General features: G+C 39.7%; 1 protein-coding gene across 3 annotated transcripts in view; it reads left to right on the top strand.

The window, feature by feature from the left end:
* Positions 1–21,974, top strand: part of Dnah12 (dynein axonemal heavy chain 12) — a 175,954-nt gene that overhangs the window by 81,231 nt on the left and 72,749 nt on the right. For all 3 annotated transcript variants that reach the window (XM_037208770.1, XM_037208769.1, XM_037208768.1), the window contains 9 exons: positions 1,044–1,232; positions 4,225–4,376; positions 5,333–5,471; positions 6,528–6,694; positions 10,306–10,561; positions 13,391–13,690; positions 14,440–14,618; positions 15,539–15,731; positions 18,025–18,186. In XM_037208770.1, coding sequence (XP_037064665.1) covers positions 1,044–1,232; positions 4,225–4,376; positions 5,333–5,471; positions 6,528–6,694; positions 10,306–10,561; positions 13,391–13,690; positions 14,440–14,618; positions 15,539–15,731; positions 18,025–18,186 — 1,737 coding nt within the window. The remainder of the gene's footprint in view (positions 1–1,043; positions 1,233–4,224; positions 4,377–5,332; positions 5,472–6,527; positions 6,695–10,305; positions 10,562–13,390; positions 13,691–14,439; positions 14,619–15,538; positions 15,732–18,024; positions 18,187–21,974) is intronic.

Below are 21,974 nucleotides of genomic sequence, written 5' to 3'. Positions count from 1 at the left end.
TCAGTTTCCTCTGCCCTCCACACATGTGCTCCTTGACACACACACACACACACACACACACACACACACACACACACACACACACACACACAAATAAATAAATGAAATGTAATACAAGCCTTCCCTCGCATCTTCCATCCCTTCACAAATGTGTTGTGTGACATTTGTTTACCTGTCTTGTCTATGTTTGGAGTTGTCTTTTCAGGACTATCTGTTCACATTCTTCCACAGCTATTATTATTAGCTTTCATAAAATTATCCCAGGAATAGTCCATCTATCTATAATTTTGTGCATTTCCAGAAAACTTTTGTTCTCTTGATACACCCAAACTCCTAATTTATCACATGGTTCAGAATACTTCATAAGTATTGATTGATAGATATGTAGATTGATTCCTGATTGAAAATTTGAGGGCAATGTTTTCATTTAGCCAGATTAGGCATGGACATAGAATGAAATTCAAAAGTCAAAAGCATATTTTCTGTTTATACCAGTCTTTCAGCCACCCTCAAGGCAACTATTGTTGGTGCCCCTCATAGCCCTGTAAAAGTAATATATATATATTACTCTTTCCTGTGTGTATTTTATATGTCAATATTTACTAATTATATTTACAAACTATATTTACTCATTTGCATCTCAATTGCAATATGTCTTGATTTTTCCATGTCAGTGTTAACAGAGTTACATCATTTTCACCGCTGTGTATCCATCAGCATGTGGGACATCCTGTAAATAACCAGACTTCCAGTTGAAGAAAGAGAGATGTAACAAATATTTGTATACATATATCATTTTCACTGGTAGGAATATATGTGAGGATGAATTGAATAGATGTCCCTAGGTCATTTGATGTAGGCACTTAAGTCTTTGATCACTCCTGCGGAAGAAATGATTCTTTATATGGTTTCCCTGTACTAAGTTCTACTTTGTTTATTTGCATGGCCTTTCCCAGTAATCAGGCCTTAAGATATTAAATTATAGTTATTCCTTGTAAATGTTATTTAAAAACAGTCACTCTGGTTAACTTTTTCCCCAACAGGCCTGCTTTATATTCTCTTTGATTTGGTCCATTGGAGCAAGTTGTGATACAAACGGCCGCCTTGCTTTTGATAATTTCTTACGATTGATTGTGACAGGGAAAGATGAAGAAGAACCAATGCCCAACTCTGTGGGCAAATGGGAATGCCCATTTGATGAAAAAGGCCTGGTCTATGACTACATGTATGAGGTATGACCTAAAGCGCATGTGAAGACAACATGTGAAACACAAAGCCCTGGGGCAGCGGGCACGACGCCCGAGTTTTCATCTGAGTGATGACTGCCGCACTGAGACACTGTGTCCCTCCTTTCTCCTGTAGACTTGTTCTAGTCACAGCTTATGATGTCACATGCAACTTTAACTTGCTTTTCCACTCTGTGAAAGAATTCTTTTTTTTTTTTGGTTTTTTTTTTTTTTGGTTTTTCGAGACGGGGTTTCTCTGTGTAGCTTTGCCCCTTTCCTGGAACTCACTTGGTAGCCCAGGCTGGCCTCGAACTCACAGAGATCCGCCTGCCTCTGCCTCCCGAGTGCTGGGATTAAAGGTGTGTGCCACCACCACCCAGCTCTGTGAAAGAATTCTTTTTTTTTTTTTTTTTTTTTTTTGTTTTTCGAGACAGGGTTTCTCTGTGTAGCTTTGCGCCTTTCCTGGGACTCACTTGGTAGTCCAGGCTGGCCTCGAACTCACAGAGATCCGCCTGGCTCTGCCTTTCGAGTGCTGGGATTAAAGGCGTGCGCCACCAACGCCCGGCGAAAGAATTCTTAATAGCCTTCTTTAAAACAGAAAATATTTAATCCATCATCTCATTCATGCAAATTTTATTTTACAACCATGAGATCTAATTAGAGCCTTGGTTATAATTTTACCTATTTATAGAAATCTAGAAAGAGACAGGACTCAAACCCAACTATCGGTGGAAAATGAATTCCTTCACACAAATCATATAAACATGGAATTTAAGAATATGACCAAAGACAGTTTTATCTTTATTAGTCATACAGGAAGTCAGTGAAATAATATCTAAAAGTGAATAATCAAGAGACAATAGTATAAGCATGTTTTCTAAAAACTGAAAGTAAATATCAAAATATCCAATTTAAATAGGTAAAAGGAGTTGCTGTTGGGAAAGAGAAAATGGGAATTGAGAACTGTTCTTTTTTAAATCTTTTTGTTTGTTTTTGTTTTGTTTTTCAAGACAAGGTTTCTCTGTGTAGCTCTGACTGTCCTAGAACTCACTTTGTAGACCAGGCTGGCCTTGAACTCAGGGATCTGCCTGCCTCTGTCTCCCAAGTTCTGGGACTAAAGGTATGCATCACCACATCCAGCATCTTTTTCTTAACCTAATAAAACTTTTAACTCCAAAATACATGTCTATATAACTTTAATATGACTCTAAGAGTTTTAAAAAAATTAATTGTGAGCTAGTGAAATGACCATTAGTGAAAACACTTGGCCCACAAACTTGAATCCCTGAGTTCTGCCATGTGTGTCCCACAGTGGAAGGAGAGGGCAGGTTCCCAAACGCTGTCCACTGACCTCCATAGGCTTGCTGTGGCACCTGTTTGCCTAATGGAATACAGCAAACAATTCGTAGCACCAGCTAAGCACTGGAGCGGGTCCTAGACTCTGGCTACTTGGCCAGGAATTAACTCTTATTATTCGATAGTAGGCAACCTAGGGATCTGCCAGGAAAAGGGAAGAGGAATCAGGAGAAGAGAATAATGGTTGAGGCTGGTACTGACTGGAAGACATCAGGACAGCAGCATGTTCAGCCAGTGGTTCAAAAGAATTTCAAGACTTTTTTGTTTTGTTTTTGTTTTTTTTTCAAGGTAAGTTTTCTCAGTGTAGCCCTGTCCATCCTGGACCAGGCTGGCCTTGAACTCGGAGAGATTCACCTGCCTATGTCTCTAGAGTGCTGGAATTAGAGGCATGCCCCACCACCACTCAGCATGAATTAAAAGACTTTAATAGTACAGCTCTGCTGATTATCTTGGCTGAGCATCAGCCTAGGCCAAAAAGACAAAATAGCAAACAAATACAGAGGTCCCAAATGATGTTTTATTTCTAGTTAGATTATAGCTCATTTACTTTAAGACCTGAAAGATACGAAACCAAAATCTAACAAATTGCAACTTAAGTTACACTAGAATACTTTGAAATAAATACTCAGCATATGCAAAAAGGCATATTAAAGGCATTTAGAGAAGATTAGATATTAAGAGGACATAAATTCATCTGGACATGGTGGTGTACACCTTTAGTCTCAGCACTCAGGAGGCAGAGGCAGGCGGCTCTGTGTGAGTTCAAGCCCAGCCTGGTCTACATAGTGAGCTTCAGGACAGCCATGGCTACAGCTATCTCAAAAAATAAAGGACATAAATTTTAGATACATTGAGTTTATGATGAAGTGATGTTTACATTCTTTGGATTATCATTAAAAATTACTTGTATTAATTAAGTGGTAGATTCATGGATGTTTACTTATTAATCTGCATTATTACTAAAAATGTTACTTACATTTTATAGAATTATTATAATATTACATTACAAATGGGGAAAAGGCTAAAGTTTTTAATTTTGAGAGGTGTCCTTTAGAATATTTAAAAATGTTCATGTGTATGGGTGTTTTACCTGCATGTATGTATGTGCGCTAAGTGCATGTTTGGTGCCTAGAGAAGTCAGAAGAAGGCATCAGATCTCCTGGACCTGGAGTTACAGTTGCGAGCTGACATGTGAGTGCTGGAAACTGAACCTGGGTCCTCTGGAAGAACAGCCAGTGCTCCTGCGCACTGAGCCGTCCCTCCCTGATTTAGAATTCTTTTTTTTTTTCTGATTTAGAATTCTTAATAACACTTACTTTTCAAAAAAGACAGTAAGTCCCTTTTCCAGTGCTAGTCATCCAGGAATGGAGGCTCTGGCTGTGAGTGTTAACAGACTCTTGATGTTATCTCAGTTCAGATCCATTTGTCTTTATTCTTCTGTAAACGGCATGCTTCTGTTCTTTACCCATCTTTCAACTGAGTTAACTTTTCCTTGTCAATAGGTAAAATGTCATTGTGTTACAGTTGTTATGTTTTATCTAAGGGCTCAAATTTTAAGAAGCAAATGTTGTAAGTATTGAACAGATTCTTTCAGATGTAGCAAGTACATAGTTATAATTTTTTAAAACATATTCTCTTACAGTTAAAAAACCGGGGTCGCTGGCTCCACTGGAATGAATTAATTAAAAGTTCTAGTTTAGAAGACAAACGTACCAAGATTCAAGACATCATAGTCCCCACGATGGACACAATAAGATATACTTTCCTAATGGATTTGAGTATTACCTATGGAAAGTAAGAAACTCTACTGTAAACATGAATTCTAAATGTAACAGTTCCATTCTAATAAAACAGTAGCATTTTTTAAAGTAAGCTTTAAGGTCATTGAGTTTCAGGCAACTGAGACTGTGGCTGGGAGCTAGTTAACCTATTCTAAATGATAGCTACCGTTATTGGAAAACCTAGAATTCAGAATTTCTTATTGCTCACTCCAAAGTTTTAACGGAACCATAGTTGTTACTACTGAAAAACTATAGATTCTGGGGTGGGGAGATGGCTCAGTTAGTAAAGTTTTACTTCCTAAGCACGCGGAGCAGACTCCATCTAAAAGCAATGGGCATGATGGTGCACACTTGTGATCACAGCCATGGCAAGATGGGAGACAGAGATGGGCAGAACCCTAAAAGCACATGGGCCAGCTAGCCTAGCCTTCTTGGCCAAGTTCCAGGCCAGTGGGGGACCCTGTCTCAAACAAAAGGTGGGAAGTACCTGGGAAAACTACCATGGTCGTCTCTGAACTCCATACATGTGTTGTGCCTGTGCATGTCTGCACATACATATGCACTCATACAACCCACCACCCCTCCACAAGTCTATGCATTTTACATACAGGTTCAGTGTCTCCAGACTAGTAGGGCAGTAACCTTTTGGAGAATGCTCCTATCTCTGCTTCTCATCTCACAGTAGGAATGCTGGGGTTGCAGACACCAGCTCCCAGGTCCCTTGTCACATGCGTTCCAGGGATCCAAACTTAGGTCATCAGGCTTGCAAGGCAAGTGCTTTTACCTGCTGAGCCACTTCCTTGGTCCTACCTTTACTGGGATTTCACGAACAACTTTACGCATGTGGGGTTTTAGATAGAAATGACTTAACTACTATTTAAAGTTTTTTACTTATTTGAGTTTCTTTCCATAAAAATGCTTACCTACTTTCTTCCATTTTGAATTATGTTATTCATTATTTTCATAAAGGCCACTGCTTTTTGTGGGTCCAACTGGTACAGGAAAGTCAGTGTATGTGAAGGATAAGCTAATGAACCACTTGGAAAAAGACAAGTACTTCCCTTTCTATGTCAATTTCTCCGCACGGACCAGTGCTAATCAGGTTCAGGTTAGTATAAAGCCAGAAACTTGGGCTTATAAGCATTATGCTTTATCTTATTTGATCAACATTAAAATATTTAGTTATATGTTAAACATGCAACTTTGTAAATCTGTGAATAAAAAGATAACGCTTTTGCATCAGCCCTTTATTAAGATTTGTCACTAATTGTGACTTGAGAAGCAACAATTGACTTACCTGGAGAATAAAGTGTAAGAAACGCTCATGTGTGTGCATACAAGAGTAGTGGGTAGGCACAGGAGAATATCCAGTTGTTTCCTGTACTCTGCTGCATGACTTTTAAGCACATTTGCTACTCACTTGATTGGTCCAACCATGATATATTGCATGACCTTCTTTTGCCCCTAAATATAACAAGCTGAAGCTATTTCATGAAGCTTCTTGTAATTGCCACATTTAGCATCTGTTCCTAAATTTGTGCCTACTTATTCTCCCCAACCCTATTTCTGTTGTTTTCAGCCAAGAGATTTGCCTTCATTTCAAAGTCATGCAAAGTTAGAATACTGTAAAATTTTTAAATAAAACAATCTTGGTATTCAGTTTTACAATGTACAAGCAAGTTTAAAAATTACCAGAAATATTTTAAAAGCATACACATTTATGTTGACCTTAAAAATCCAACAAAGGTTGGAAAAATTAATGCTTTTAATTAAAGGGATATCCAGTGTGAAAAGTATTATAGAATTATACATGTATATATGTAATGCAAGCTTGACATGTAAACACCTGTTATAAATCTAAGTGCAAGGGAGAGCTACAACAGATGTTATCTGTGATGTCAAGTTTAAAGTTTAGTATCATTTTAAGTAAGAATAGCTCAGAGTAATTACACACCTAACATTGTTTCCTCTCAAAGATTGTTCGGTCCTTTTTTCTGATGTTAATTTTTTATGTTAAGTTATTGACTAATTAACAAGTGGTAGCTGCTACTGGTTATCCATGGATACTGGCTACATAGATCTTAATATTGACTTAATCAATGATGATAATAGTAAATTTGTAATATTTTCATAGGTAAATATACCTTTTCTTTTAAATTTTTAGAACATCATTATGTCTAGATTGGACAAAAGACGCAAAGGAGTATTTGGACCACCTATGGGAAAGACATGTATAGTGTTTATAGATGACATGAATATGCCTTCACTGGAGAAATATGGAGCTCAGCCTCCTATCGAGTTATTACGACAGTTTTTTGATTGTGGACATTGGTAAATAATTCAATTGAAGTCTTTTTTTTCTTTTTATTTATTCTTCTGTCATACAGTACATCCCTACCACAGCCTCCCCTCCCTCCACTCCTCTCAGCTCCCCCACCTCCATCTCCCCTCTTCTCCAGATCCACTCCTCCTCTGTTTCCCTTCAAAAAAGAGTAGGTGGCCTCCCAGGGATATCAATCAAACATGGCATAACAAGATGCAATAAGACTAGGCACAAATCCTCATATCAAGGCTGGATGAGGCAAAGTAGGAGGAAAAGGGTCCCAAGAGCAAGCAAAAGAGTCACACACACACATACACACACACACACACACACACACACACACACACACACACACACACACACACAATCCTCCTGTTAAGAGTTCCACAAAAAAACCCAAGCTACCAATATATGCAGAGGACCTAGTGCAGACCCATGCAGGCTCTGTGATTAACACTCTAGTCTCTGTGAACTCCTATGAGCCCTGCTTAGTTGATTCTGTGGACCTGTTCTCCTGGTGTCCTCAATTCCTCTGGCTCCTACAACCCTTCCTCCCCCTCTTCCACAGTGTTCCCCGAACTCTGCCTAATGTCTGGCTGTGGGTCTCTGCATCTGCTCCCATCAGCTGCCAGAGGAAGCCTCTATGATGATGATTGGGCTAGGCTCTGATCTATGAGTACAGCAGAATATCATTAGGAATCATTTCATTGACTCTTTTTTTTTTTTTTCTTTTTTGCCAGTTGTATTTGGTTCTATCCTAGGACTCTGGGCTATTCAGCTTCAAGTTCCTGATCCAGGCAGTGTCGGTCATGGGCTCCCTCTTGTGGTCCAGGCCTCAAATTAGACCTCAGCACTTCAGGCAGGACAGGTTGTGGGTCAAAGGTTTTGTGGCTGGGTTAGTGTTCCAGTCCTACCACTGGAAGGCTTGCCTGGTTACTGAAGATGGCTGGTTTCCGCTCTTTATCCTCCCTTACTAGGAGTCCTCACTAGGGTCACTCTCATAGCTTCTAATATGTTTCCACTGCACTAGGTTTCTACAGCGCTCATTAAATGCCCCCCAGTTCCAGTCATCTCTTCCTCCATCCCTCCCTTCTCCACCATCCCTTCTGTTCCCACACCTACCCCCAGTAATAATCTATTCTATTTCCTCTTCCCAGGAAGATTCATATGTCCTCCTTAGAACTTCTCTTGTTACTTCGTCTCTCTGGGTCTGTGGATTGTATTGGGATTATCCTTTACTAACACCTAATATCCATGTTGAAGTGAGCACATATCATGTTCTTCTTTCTGGGTCTGGTTGCCTTGCTCAGGGTGTTGTTTTTTTCCCCCTAGTTCCATCCATTTGCCTGCAAATTTCACGAAGTCATTTTTTTAAACAGCTGGGCAATATACTCCATTGTGTAAATGTACCACATTTTCTTTATTCATTCTTTGGTTGAGGGACATCAACATTGTTTCCAGGTTCTCGATACTATGAATAAAGCCACTATGAAGATAGTTGAGCAAGTGTCCTTGTGGTAGGATGGAGCATCCTTTGGGTGTATGCCCAGGATTGGAATAACTGGGTCTTGAGGTAGATTGATCCCCAATTTTCAGAGGAACTGCCTTATTGATTTCTGTAGTGGCTGTACAAGTTAGCACTCTCACCAGCAGTGAAGAAGTGTTCCCCTTACTCCACATCCTTGCCAGCATGAGCTGTCATTTGTGTTATTTATCTTAGTCATTCTGACAGGTGTAAGATGGAATCTCAAAATAGTTTTGATTTGCATTTAAGTGTTTTTCGACCAATTGAGATTCCTCTATTGATAATTCTGTGTTTCAATCTGTACCACATCTTTTAATTATTTGGTTTGTTGATATCTAGTTTCTTGATTTCTTTACATAGTTTGGATATTAGCCCTTTATTGAATGTGGAGTTGGTGGAAATCTTTTCCTGTTCTGTAGGCTGCTATTTTGTCCTATTGACTGTGTCCTTTCCTCTATAAAGGCTTTTCAGTTTCATGAGGTCCCATAATGCTGATCTTAGTCCCTGTGCTACTGGTGTTCTGTTCAGGAAGTTGTCTCCTGTGCCAGTGCGCTCAAGTCTATTCCCCAATTTCTCTTCTATCAGGTTCAGTGTGTCTGGTTTTAGGTCGAAGTCTTTGATCCATTTGGACTTGGGTTTTGTGCAGGGTGATAAATATGGATCTATTTGCATTCTTTTACATGTTAACATCCAGTTAGACCAGCACCATTTGTTAAAGATATTTTCTTTTTCCCATTGTCTATTCTGGCTTCTTTATTTAAAAAACAAAACAAAACAAAAAACAAAACAAAAAACCCAAGTGTATGGCATTTATAGACTGTCTCCTTTCACGTAGCAAGTGTTTCTTAGTGCTGAGTTAATATTCCTTTATATAGATGTTCCATAGTTTATTAGTCCATTCACCTATTGAGGATATCTTGCTTGCTTTCAGGACAACTAGTAATACTTCTATAGACAGTTGTATGAAAAATATTATGTGGATATGTTTTAAACTGCAATAGATAAACACCAACTACAAAAATAGCTACTGTAATGAGTTTTTATTTTAATGAAGATCACCTTTTCAATTATTTCTTTCACAGTTTGGGCCTTTGTTATCATAACTTAAAAACTGACTTACCTAACGTCATTTACATTTTTCTCCAATGTTATCTTCTAAGACTTTGATGTTTTTGCACTTAATATTTAGGTCTGTAGTCCATTTTGAATTAATTGTTCTGAAAGGTGTATAAAGTCAGTGTTTAAATTTATTTTTCGGCCGGGCGGTGGTGGCACACACCTTTAATCCCAGCACTGGGGAGGCAGAAGCAGGCAGATCTCTGTGAGTTCGAGGCCAGCCTGGATTACAGAGTGAGTTCCAGGAAAGGCGCAAAGCTACACAGAGAAACCCTGTCTCGAAAAACAAACAAACAAAAATTTATTTTTTTACATGTAGATGTCCTAGCATTATTTGCTATAAAACCACTATTTTTTTGCAAGGCCTTTGAACCCAACTCCCCACTCTTCACACCTTCTGATGAAAACTTCAGTATTAAAGAACTTAACCACCTGTTGAAAATAGCCAACTAAATTTTGTTGTTTAGATATCTGATAAGGACTTCTTTGAAGCTTTATGTTTGTGTAATGGAGTCCTCTCTATATACAAAATGTGTAGGTAATGTGTAGACATTGTTATTGCACTCTAAAGATAAGATCCCAGATGATAAGAAGATCAGGACTTTACCATAACCAGAGTGATGTATACTTCAAACTGAGACACTGCTGAGAATAACAAGCACACACCAGACTCATCCTAGGCAAAGTGGAGCAGCCACCCTAACTATAATCAGCTACAAGTACGTTGCAGCAACACTTCCAGAGAAAAGGAACATTTACAGAATCAAACTGTAAGGAAGCATGGAAAGAAGGGGAAAGGCAGGAGAAGGGAAACAGAATTAGCATCCCTGACAGGAGGAGTAGAGTATTTTCTTCTACTTGAAACCTTATCTAAAAGTTATTCCCTTTACAAAAGCTAAAGCTAAATTTAAATTTCTAAGGCTATTTGTGCTTCATTCTGTCTTCTTCTCTTTCTTTGTCTCTCTGTGTGCTTTCCAGGTACGACCTTAAGGACACCAGTAAAATCACACTGGTTGATATAGAGCTGATAGCAGCCATGGGTCCTCCAGGTGGGGGAAGGAACGCGGTCACTCCCCGCTTCATTCGGCATTTCAACATCTGCACTATCAATACTTTCAGCGATGAAACCATGGTCCGAATCTTCTCATCAATCATGGCATTCTACCTTAGGTCTCGTGATTTCTCTCCAGAGTACTTTGCAATTGGACACCAAATAGTCAGTGGGACTATGGAGGTGAGCAAGTAATGCGACGGAAGATGTGTTTGTGTCGGGTGCTCCCCTTACTTGGTCTTCGTTAAAAACGCCATTCCCTTAGCCATCCGTGGTTTCCATGGTCAGGGATCCTGTTCAGACAGTTTAAGAGCAGGAAGATGATAGATTTTGAAAGCAGAGAATCTAACTGGAGTTGAGCCTTGGCTGCTATCCCTTGCTGGATGTCCCAAAACAAGCCGTTTGACCTTTTGTAGTCCCAGTGTTTAATCACTAAAATGAGATACGTTTCCTAATGTTATTGTAAGGAATTTGCCCATAACTAGTGCTTACCACATGGTAATCATTTCCTTGATGACTAGGTTCTCACTGTGCTATTTGTTAAATTTTCTCTTTTCTGTCTTCTTCTTGTTCTTCACACTTGTTTTCTTTTTATTTATTCTTCTCTTGTTGTTAGATTTTCTTTTACTCTTGCCCCACATAGCCAACATGTTGTTGGCTGTTTTTTATTCTTACTCTTTAGGCTCAATTACTCTTTGGGCCCACCACCCAGCTCCCAAATAATCACACACGGAGTCTCATTCTTACTTATGAATGCCTGGCCTTAGCTTGGCTTGTTTCTAGCCAGCTTTTCCTAACTTTAAATTATCCCATCTACCTTTTGTCTTTGGGCTTTCTCTCTTTCTTACTTCTGTAATCTTACTTTCACTTTCACTTTTACTCTGTGGCTGGCTGGGTGGCTGGCCCCTAGCATTCTCCTCTCTTTGTTCTCTTGCTCCTTCGTTCTTCCAGATTTCTCCTCCTATTCATTCTCTCTGCCTTCGAGCCCCGCTTGTCCTTTCTCCTGCCTCGATATTAGTTGTTCAATTCTTTATTAGACCATCAGGAGTTTTAGACAGGCACAACAACACAGCTTCACAGAGTTAAACAAATGCAACATAAAAGGATGCAACATATCTTTGCATCACTAAGCAAATATTCCACAGCACAAACAAATGTAACACATCTTAAAATAATATTCCACAACATTCTCTCATAACAATGCATTCCAATCACAGCCTTCCCTCCCTCTCCTCCTCCCAGCCTCCTCACCTCCCCTCTCCCAAAGGTCCACTGTTCCTCCATTTACCTTCAGAAGAGAGCAGGTCTCCCAAGGATATCAACTGAACACTGCATAACAAGATGTAATAAGACTGGGCACAAACCCTCATATCAAGGCTGGATGAGGCAACCCAGTAGGAGGAAAGGGGTTCCAGAGCAAGCAAAAGAGTCACAGACAACCCCACTCCCACTTTTAGGAATCCTACAAAACCCCCAAACTAACAGCCATAACATATATGTAGAGGACCTAGTGCAGACCCATGCAGGCTCCATGACTGCTGCTTCCGTCTCTGTGAGCCCCTGTGTGCTCTGCTTAGTTGATTTTGTAGGCTGTAATCTCATGGTGTCCTCAACCCCTCTGGCCCCTACAATCCTTCCTCCCCCTCTTCTGTGGGGTTCCCCAAGCTCTGCCCAGTGTTTACCTATAAGTCTCTGCATCAGTTGCCAGAGGAAGCCTCTTTGATGACAGTTAGGCTAGGAACTGATCTGGTCTTATGGCTGTAATTTTTTTCTTAAGAAAAGAAATGTAAGCAGCTTATAGACATATTACTTTTACTCAGACCACACACATTACAGTGAAAAATTAGAGCGTGCAAGGATGGGAATAAAAACACCTTAGGCCCATGTGGTCAAAAGAACACCTGCTGGTTAGTTCAGGGTATGTCATCTGCCCTTACTCATAAGCCAGAACCAGCCTCCTATCATGTATTAAAAGGGAAAACAGTGCACTCGAAGGTAATTCGGGAATAATGTCACCAAACTAAGCTGTCTGGGAGCTTGATAAAGAGAGGTCTGGGTACAAGGTGTGTCTTTCAAGGGCGGAGGCCGCAGTGACTGATTTCCTCCCACTAGCCTTGCCTTGTGGTTTCCTCCATCCCTGATAATGCCACTGTGCTATGAACCCATTAGATCAGAGCCCAGAATCTAATCTCTTCTCAAAGCCCGTCTTCTGCCAATCAAGCCTTTAACACAAGAGCCTTTGGGGGGAGCATTCAGATTCAAACCATGACTGAGTGGAAGATTAATTCTGATACAGGAAAGTGCTTTTATTTGTAAAATACAATATTTCAAATATTATTTGGAATGACTGGGCCTTGGCCAGCTAGAAAAGATACCTTTTCTCTCTCTTTAAAGCATTAGAGACTTACCATGGGTAGACCGGGGGATAAACCACAAAACACATCCAAGTGAAAAATAATTTTGTCATTCTTTTTGTCAGGATATATTAAAAAATTAAATAATCTTTTGAAAGAGAGTAGCAACTTTCCTATGACGAATAGAGCATTCAGGAAAGATATACTTTGTTTCTATATCTTGCTAGTTAAGATAGAGGAGGAAGAAAAAGAGTCAGAGTCTAACAGGAAGAAGGGAAGGGAGAGGATTGATTTAAAGTCAGTGGTCATCTCAAAGACACTATTTTTTCCTCTCTATTTGGGATGCTTTAGAATGAGTTGCCTGGTTTTAGTTTCTGTTGCAATTTAAAACTGCTTAATAACCTCAGGTCCCCTGTATGTGGAACAGTGACATCGAACGGGAACCAAAGTGAGAGGGGATGGAACCAAGTTCACTCAGCCTCACAGTGCCTGGTTGAGTGCTCTGGACCAAAATGAGCATGTACTCCATGCTCAATATTTATGTGTTTTCCAAAGTGATACTATCTAATAGGATAAGTGAAGTATTGCTTATACTATTTGTTAGGGCTCTTAATTATAGGCATTTCATTTTTGAATTGTTGCATTTTTTTCTTCACAGATATATAAGCAATCTATGGAAAATCTTTTGCCCACCCCTGCAAAATCTCATTATACTTTCAATTTGCGTGATTTCTCCCGTGTGATCCGGGGTTGCTTGCTCATTGAGAAAGATGCTGTAGAGAGCAAGCACACCATGGTCCGTCTGTTTGTGCATGAGGTTCTCCGTGTGTTTTATGATCGCCTCATTAATGATGATGATCGAAATTGGCTCTTCAGATTAATTAAAACTGTTATAAAGGACCACTTTAAGGAGCCGTTTGATACTGTCTTTTTTCATCTTCGAAAAGAGAATGCTCCAGTAAGTGTATTTAGTGATTAAAAACAGGTCAGGTTAAAGTGGGATCTCCTTAGTAATTAATGAACTTTTGCAAAAATGTACTTGCTTTATATTGAATGTATCCTTTTACTTTTTCTTTTGGGTAGGAGTTTATTTTGAGATTAGTCTGTAGAAGAATGCATGTGATGTAGAGGTTATTTAGAGTTATTTAGTTTTAGGTTATTCTATGGTGGCTGTTAATAGGATGGAACAGGGTATAGCATGCTATCAACTAGTGTACTCTTTTTAACAGAGAAAGTCAGAAAAGATGACTTTCCAGTCCATAGAAAAAGCATCTGGAGAGATAGCTCAGCAGTTAAGAGCACTGGCTGCTCTTGCAGAGGACCTGGGTTTGATTCCCAGCAACCACATGGCAGCTCACAACCACCTTTAGCTCCAGCTCTGGGAGATATGATGACCTCTTCTGGCCTCTTCAGGCATAGCATATACACACACAGTACACTTGGATACATACCAGCAAAACACTCATAAAATAAAAACAAACAAATCTTTTGATTCCCAGTCTATAGAAAAAGCAACAAAATTTTCTTTTTGTCACATAAAGTTATCATCTTAGGTGTTAATTTTATACAAAATATTATTTGCTATCTTAATATTAAAAGTAATTAGCTAGTAGTCAACTCATGACATAAATAAAACAAAGTTTTATATTATTTATTAAATTCATTTTGTAATTTAACTTTTATAACTTTCTGATTTATATTCTATAGGTAACTGAAGAAGACTTAAGAAGTCTCATGTTTGGGGATTATATGAACCCTGATCTTGAAGGAGATGATCGAACTTACATTGAAATTCCAAATATTCACCAGTTTAATGATGTTGTTGACCAGTGTCTAGATGAATACAATCAAACTCACAAGAGAAGAATGAGTCTTGTTGTGTTTAGGTACCTATGTTTTACATTTATGTATGTGTTGGATACTTTGTTTCTGAATTTTCCTGAAATATTTAAAACAGAAAATATAGTAAATACCTATCCTCTATATTACAGTACAAAACATCAGGATTTTATTAAGTTGCCTGTTTCAGCCAACAGTCCCCTTAATCTGTATTAATAAAAAGAAGCTCCTGGTTTTCTGGACAGAGTGTGGAGCTCAGAGGACAGCTTTCAGGTGTCCATCCTACCCTCCCACCTTGTTTAAGACAGGACCAGAACTGTTTGGGGGCCACCCAGGCAGGGGGATCGGGATCTGTCCCTGGTGCATGGGCAGGCTTCTGAGAATCCAGTGCCTGTGGTGTGACACCTTGCACAGCCTTGGTGCAGTGGGAAGGGGCTTGGACCTCTGCTGACTCCCCATGGGAGACCTCGATTTGGGGGATGTGGGGATGCGGGGTGGCTTGGGAGAGAGGGCTGGGGGTGGGAGGAGGGAGGAGAAAGGGTCTGTGGATAGTATGAGGAATGAGTAGAAAATTTCTTAATAAAGAAAAATAAAATAAAACACAACACACACACACACACACACACACACACACACACACACACACACACACACAAAGACAGGACCTGTTTACCTGCTAGCTGGCCTCATGAGCCTCTGGGATTCTCAGATCTGTACCTTTATCTCTGGTTGGTGCGCTGGGATACCAAATGTTTGTGGCATCCAGCTGTTACGTGAGTCTGGAGATTTGAACTAAGGTCATTGGGCTTGTGAGGCAAGAAGTTCCCCACCTCCAGCTCCTGCATGCTTTAGTTTTTCAGTAAATTTTGTGTATATTTACAGTACAACATGATGTTATAAAATACTTATAATAAAAAGGTTAGGAAATGTACATGTATTGCTATGGATAATAACTTATTTTTGGTAGGTATGTCTTGGAACATTTATCAAGAATATGTCGCATTCTAAAGCAGTCTGGTGGAAATGCGTTGCTCATCGGGCTTGGAGGAAGTGGTCGGCAATCTTTAACTCGACTAGCTACCTCCATGGCAAAAATGCAGATTTTCCAACCAGAAATTTCTAAGAGTTACGGGATGAATGAGTGGCGAGAGGATATGAAGGTAAAATTATGAAGATATCTAGTGTGAAAAATGATGATAGTTCACTCTCGGCCTAAGTCCAAGGGGAGTCAGCCTGTGCAGCTGTGTGTATTTGGGTAGTTATGGCAATACTGTCCTATCATTGGGTGCCTGCTGCGAGTGGTGACCACCTCCTGAGTGCTTTACTTACATAACCTCCTTCCATAGGTATAGCACTGGGACACAGCAGGTATAGTTATTGCTGTTTCACTGCTGAGGACACTAAAGCTAAAGGAAATTATGTTATGTTTTATAAAGCAGAACAAGGCTTCCTAATGCACGTTACCACAGTTGCCACTGATTCTGTCTTCATCCTGGTTTGAGAAGACTTATGTCACGGGAATATATGATTTCCACAGGGTCTTGTACAGACAGCAGCAGTTGCTGTGAGTTCATGAGTGCAAAAGCCCTGTCATGTCCAAAACCACGATCTCCCAACAGTCATTCCCAGCTTATGGCACTTACATTCTATCTCCTCCCTCTTCTGTGAGGTTTCCTGAGCCTAGGGGGAAGGAAGTGATATGGGCTGAACACCACAGTCACTTATTCTCTGCACCTTAGTAGTTGTGAGTCTGTGTAATGACCATCCACTCTAACAAGAAAACTCTCTAAAGAGGGACGAGAGCCAGACTAACCTGTGGGGGAAAGAATGAGTATTTAGGAGGCAGTTTAATACTGTCTGGTTAGGGTTTCTAGTGCAGTGACAAGACGCCATGACCTCGAGCAAGTTGTGGAGGACGGGGCTCATTTGGCTAACCCGTCCACAGCACCGTTCATCATCACAGGCACGCAGGGCAGGAACTCAAACAGGGCAGGAACCTGCAGGCAGGAGCCGATGCAGAGGCACTGGAGGGGCGCTGCTTACTGGCTTGCTTCCCATGGCTCGCCCAGCCTGGCTTTCTTATAGAACCCAGGACCACCAGCCTAGGGATGACACTGTCCACAAAGTGCTGGGCTCTCCCTCATTAATCACCAATTAAGAAAATGCCCTACAGGGTTGCCTACAGCCTGATCTTGTGGAGGCATTTTCTCAGTTGAGGTTCCCTCCTCTAGAGGACTTTGGCTTGTGTCAAGTTGGCATAAAACTATCCAGCACAAATGTTATGCCCATTTATCAAAAATAAGACTAGTAGGTTATTTCCCCAGGGAAAATCACCTTCCCAACCAAGGACTCTTGGGCAAGTTTACAAGTACCATGTATGAGTTCCCTCCTGTGGATCAGTCCTTACATCCAATCATAAAACTGTTGGTTATCCCCTGCACCCCATAATATTCATGCCACTGTTTCACTCTTGGGCATTGTGGTTCACAGGGTTCACAACTGTTGATGACCTTTCCTCTCACAGCGGCCTACATAGCACCTTTCTGTTACTATGAAAGCTAGCTAGCAGGGAGAAAGTTTCCAGTCAATATTAGGGGCTTACCATCAAGTTCTGATGAGTGACCAAGGCCAGTGACAATAGCCTGTATTTTTTGGGGGGGGGGGGTTGGGGGGGCTGGGAAGTCCCTGCTCAGCAACTCCAAGGGAGGTAACTCATACTAGAGACTGGACTTTTTGTTTGATTAACTTAACGGCTTCTGGGAAGAACATGATCATATCACTTAATTTTAATCCTGGCTGTATCTAAAAATATCCTAAGAAGTTCCTTAAATTTTAACAGTCAGTTTTAACAGACCTATGCAAATTAGCCCTATCAGACTACTAAGTCCATGTTTTTATTTAAGGGGGGAATTTTGCTTACAATTGGCCGAAAACAAATGAAAAAGAAAAAAAGAAAAAAACAACCTAGCTCAAGCGATCTTAAGCAGAAGAGGAAGTTAAGTGCTCAGAGGTGGACCTCCTTTAACCTGTTTCAATCTAAGGGCCCAGATTAGAAATTCCTCTGTACTCCTGGACATGTTCTTCATTTGTTTTCCTTCTCCAGCTGGCTCAGTCTGTGAGACAACACAGTTGACCCGAGTACTTTGTATTACTGGCCTTTGTAAGCGTCCTTCTCAGTGCTAGGGCTGTTTGTTAGGTCCGTCTCAGTCCTTAAAGTAATAGTTTGACTGGGTCCTTCTTGATCACATGCCTCTGATCCAATTGTTACGTCTAGGAGCTTGAGGCAACTAAGTCGTTTGTGTTGTCCTCCTACAGTGTGGGAGAAATGGAGTTCCCGATTGACAGCACCCCCCCCCAATCAAAGTACCCTTAAATCCAAGCATAAACAGAAGGGGAAGCAAAACCTACACAAGTCCACTGCATTCTGCTTATAAAGTGCATTTTCCCTTTAAGACCTTGTTAAGAAATGTAGGCATGAAGGGCCAGAAGACAGTCTTTCTGATCACAGACACTCAGATTAAAGAGGAAGCTTTCCTAGAAGATGTTGACAGTGTGCTCAATACTGGTGAAGTTCCTAACATTTTTGCAGCAGATGAAAAGCAAGAAGTAATGGAGGTAAGTGCTTTGGGGGAGTCCTGCCGTCAGCACAGGAATTTTCTTATCATGAGAAGTTTGTTGTACTCTTCAGGATAAATATATCTTATACAATAAAGCAATTAGATAAATATAGCTTATACAATTTAAATTATATTATACATTTAAATTATATTAGTTTAACACATTTTGGTGAATTTTAAATTCTAGCTTCATTGTAAGTCAGAAATTATTTTATAATTATCTTCATAAAATAGCAATTGTTTTACATGTTTTGTGATACTTACCATGCTTATGATTGATCAAAGTTTAATATCATCTCTTAAACTGGTGAGAGAAGCAGAGCTGGGTGTGGTGGCATAGACCTTTAATCCTAGCACTCAGGAGACTGAAGCAGAAGGATCATGAGTTTGATGTCAGCTTGAACTATATTTTGATTTTTGTTTTGTTTTTTTTGAGACAGGGTTTCTCTGTATATCAGCCCTGGCAGTCCTGGAACTCACTCTGTTGACAGGCTGCCTAGAACCCACAACAATCCACCCGCCTCTGCCTTCTGAGTGCTGGGATTAAAGGCATGCACCACAACTGCCCAACTTTTGAACTATATTTTGAGATGTTAATCTCAAAAACAGAACAAAGAAATAAACAACAGACACAGGAAGAATGAAAACATGATTGATATCTTACTCGATTAGTTGTATGGCTTTCTGCTTGTCTAGTATAGTTTTCAAAAGTCTTACTAAACTATCTTTTCTTACAGTTCTTATACACACACACACACACACACATATGTATATATATATATATATATATATATATATATATATATATATATATATATATATATGAAAGTCAGGTTTTGTGATCTAAATGACAAGATACAATTGTGTAGCACCTACTACTGTCAACTGTCAGATACTTTGATCCCCATTTCTAAGACTTACTCCTTTTTCATTGACTCAATTTACTTTTATCCATGGAACTTATTACTTATATCTGGATGTTTCCTCCTGGAGTGAAATGGACTCGCCCTGGTAGTCTAGGCCCTCTGCTTTTGCCTTCTATGAAATAGGAGCACAGACAGCAGTTCCCCCTACACAGGGTTATAATGAGGTAAGGGAATCACACAAAATAAGCACTTACATAGTGTTTAACACTTACAAACCCTTCAGTAAATGAGATGTTACTAGTTTGTGGCCTGGGTTGAAAAGAAAAAAATGTTTTTGCTTTTACCTGAGCAGTGCTAGTGATATCATCAGGATGACTCAAGAATGATGATGTTCCCAAACAAAGAATAGTCATCTGTGGGGAGTGAGATGCAGTTGGAGTTTTCCTGACCCAAATAACCATTTTAAATTAACCTATATTCCTTATTTATGCTCATCGCCTGCTCTCTCTGTGTCTGCTTGTGACTCCAGACTCTGCCTTTCTTTCTCTCAGAATTCTCTCTGTGTCAGGCTGTCTCACCCAATCTCTTCTCACTCAGCTATTAACCAGTTAGTTTTTTTTATTAACAATGAGAGCAGTGTGGTGATATTGTGTTCCCCAAAATATCGTGTACCTTAATAAACTTATCTGGGGTCAGAGAACAGAAAAGCCACTAGTTAGGCAGTGATAGCACACACCTTTAATCCTAGCATTTCAGAGATAGAAATCCCTCTGGATCTCTGTGAGTTCAAGGCCACATTGGAAACAGCCAAGCAGGTGACACACGCCTTTAATCCCAGAAAACCAGCCTTTAATCCCAGAGAGTGGTGGTAGAAAGCAGAAAGATATATAAGGCGTGAGGACCAGAAACTAGCAGCATTTGGCTGGTTAAGCATGTGGCTGGTTAAGCTTCAGGCTTTCGAGCAGCACAGTTCAGCTGAGATTCATTCTGGATGAGGACACAGAAGCTTCCAGTCTGAGGAAACAAGACCAGCTGAGGAATTGGCCAGGTGAGGTTAGCTGTGGCTTGTTCTGTCTCTCTGATCTACCAGCATTGACCCCAATAACTGGCCTCGGGTTTGATTTTATTAATAAGAACTTTTAAGATTCCTGCTACAGAGCAGTACATGTTTATAGTATACAAATGTTGTTCCACAGCATTTCCTCCTATTTGTCTAATTAAAAAAGAAGGTTTTAACCTAGTAAACTTATATACAATAAAAACAGTTATCAAGTAAGAATAATAGTCACAATATCCAGGCTATTTATATTTGGCAAAAATCAGAGAAGATTACTTCATTATCTGTCCTATCTCTGTGAATCCAAAGTTTTTTTTTATCTAATTTGCTTTCTATCATAACTAAGGAAAGCTATAAGTTTAACTATTTAGTCTTTAACTCTGTCAAAGACCCTAGGAAGATGAAATGTTACCTAATTGACAGAGATATCAGGCTGCCTGGACAGTCACCCAAATTCCTCTGTAGTGTTGAGGCATCCAACTCTGGCCTACAGGCCTGGCATATATGACAGACTTTTCTGTGAAGCAGGGAATTTTGAAGGACTGTCCTACCTTGTCTTGGCAAAGTTTGGCAGTCGCCTTTCTGGCATCCCGCTGATCCAGGTTGGACAGTATACTGTCAGCAATTGAGGCAAGGGCAGTTGCTTTGCCCATATGGCTTGCTTTTGCCATAAAGAAAACAAATTCCATATGGAGTTTCTTTGATGCCCATCATCTTCTCTGAAATAGATTGGTGCTGCCAGGAGCAGGCATGTCTCACTGTCATGAAAAGCCTTCAGTTATTAGACATATGAAATACCTTATTCTGTAGGTCTTTGAAGTGTTTGAAGACCATCTATCTATCTAAATATATCTGTGTATGACCTTGAAAACATACCTAACATGACTGTAAGTTTTACTATTATAGGTGACTATTAATATGTATTTCTTAATTATATATTATATTTTAAATGAGCTGCATAAACAGAATACCTTAAATAAGAGTAGAAATATACATACAGTATAACAAAATTAACTTTAATTTGTATCAATAAACCAAAATCTATACCAATGTAAAATATGTAAGATTGGGCTGGAGTGATGGCTCAGTGGTTAAGAGCACTGACTGCTCTTCCAGAGGTCCTGAGTTCAATTACCAGCACCCACATGGCAACTCACAACTGTCTGTAACTCCAGTTTCAAGGGACTCAACACCCTCACACAGAGATACATGCAGGCAAAACACCAATGCACTGGAAATAAGAATAAATAAATTATTTTTTAAAATATGTAAGATTAATAGTTTTTATTAAAGTAGATTCAATAATCTATCCTTTTATCCTGTCATTTCTATATCCTCCCCCTTTTCTGTTTAGAACAAGATCCCTGAATCTAATCTCCTTTGTTCAGCTTTTGTCCTGATCATTACCAATAACAACTTGTAACCAACTCCCCTTAAATGATAATAAATATCCATAACCCATCTTTTGGGAATGTGGGCATAGTTCTCTAGACTGCTTCCTGTTTTTTGTGGGCACTGTTATCTTTGGGGGACCCTGAGAAAATTTAGGATTATGGTCAAGTCCTGACTGGAGTATTCTGTGAGGCTGTATCATATCAACCAGCAGCCTTGAAGCTGTTCTGGATTCAGAATTCTGAGGAGACTATAACAGGCATTTTGAGATGCTGGATCACTTGGACCATCTGTTTTCATTCGTGTTTGGTCCCCTTGCTCTGAAAATACATAAACTTTTAAAGGTAAAAATATCTGCATTAATACAAGCATAGACTGTGCATTGTACATAACTCAGCCAAAGATGATTTTTTTGTTATATGTTTGAACAGGTAAAATATACATCACATGTCTTGTAGTTCTTCTAGGTTT

The sequence above is a fragment of the Peromyscus leucopus genome, chromosome 9, assembly GCF_004664715.2.
Source record: "Peromyscus leucopus breed LL Stock chromosome 9, UCI_PerLeu_2.1, whole genome shotgun sequence".
NCBI lineage: Eukaryota > Metazoa > Chordata > Mammalia > Rodentia > Cricetidae > Peromyscus > Peromyscus leucopus.
The sequence above is the reverse complement of the archived record's forward strand: the minus strand, read 5'-3'. Positions and strand labels throughout refer to the sequence as shown.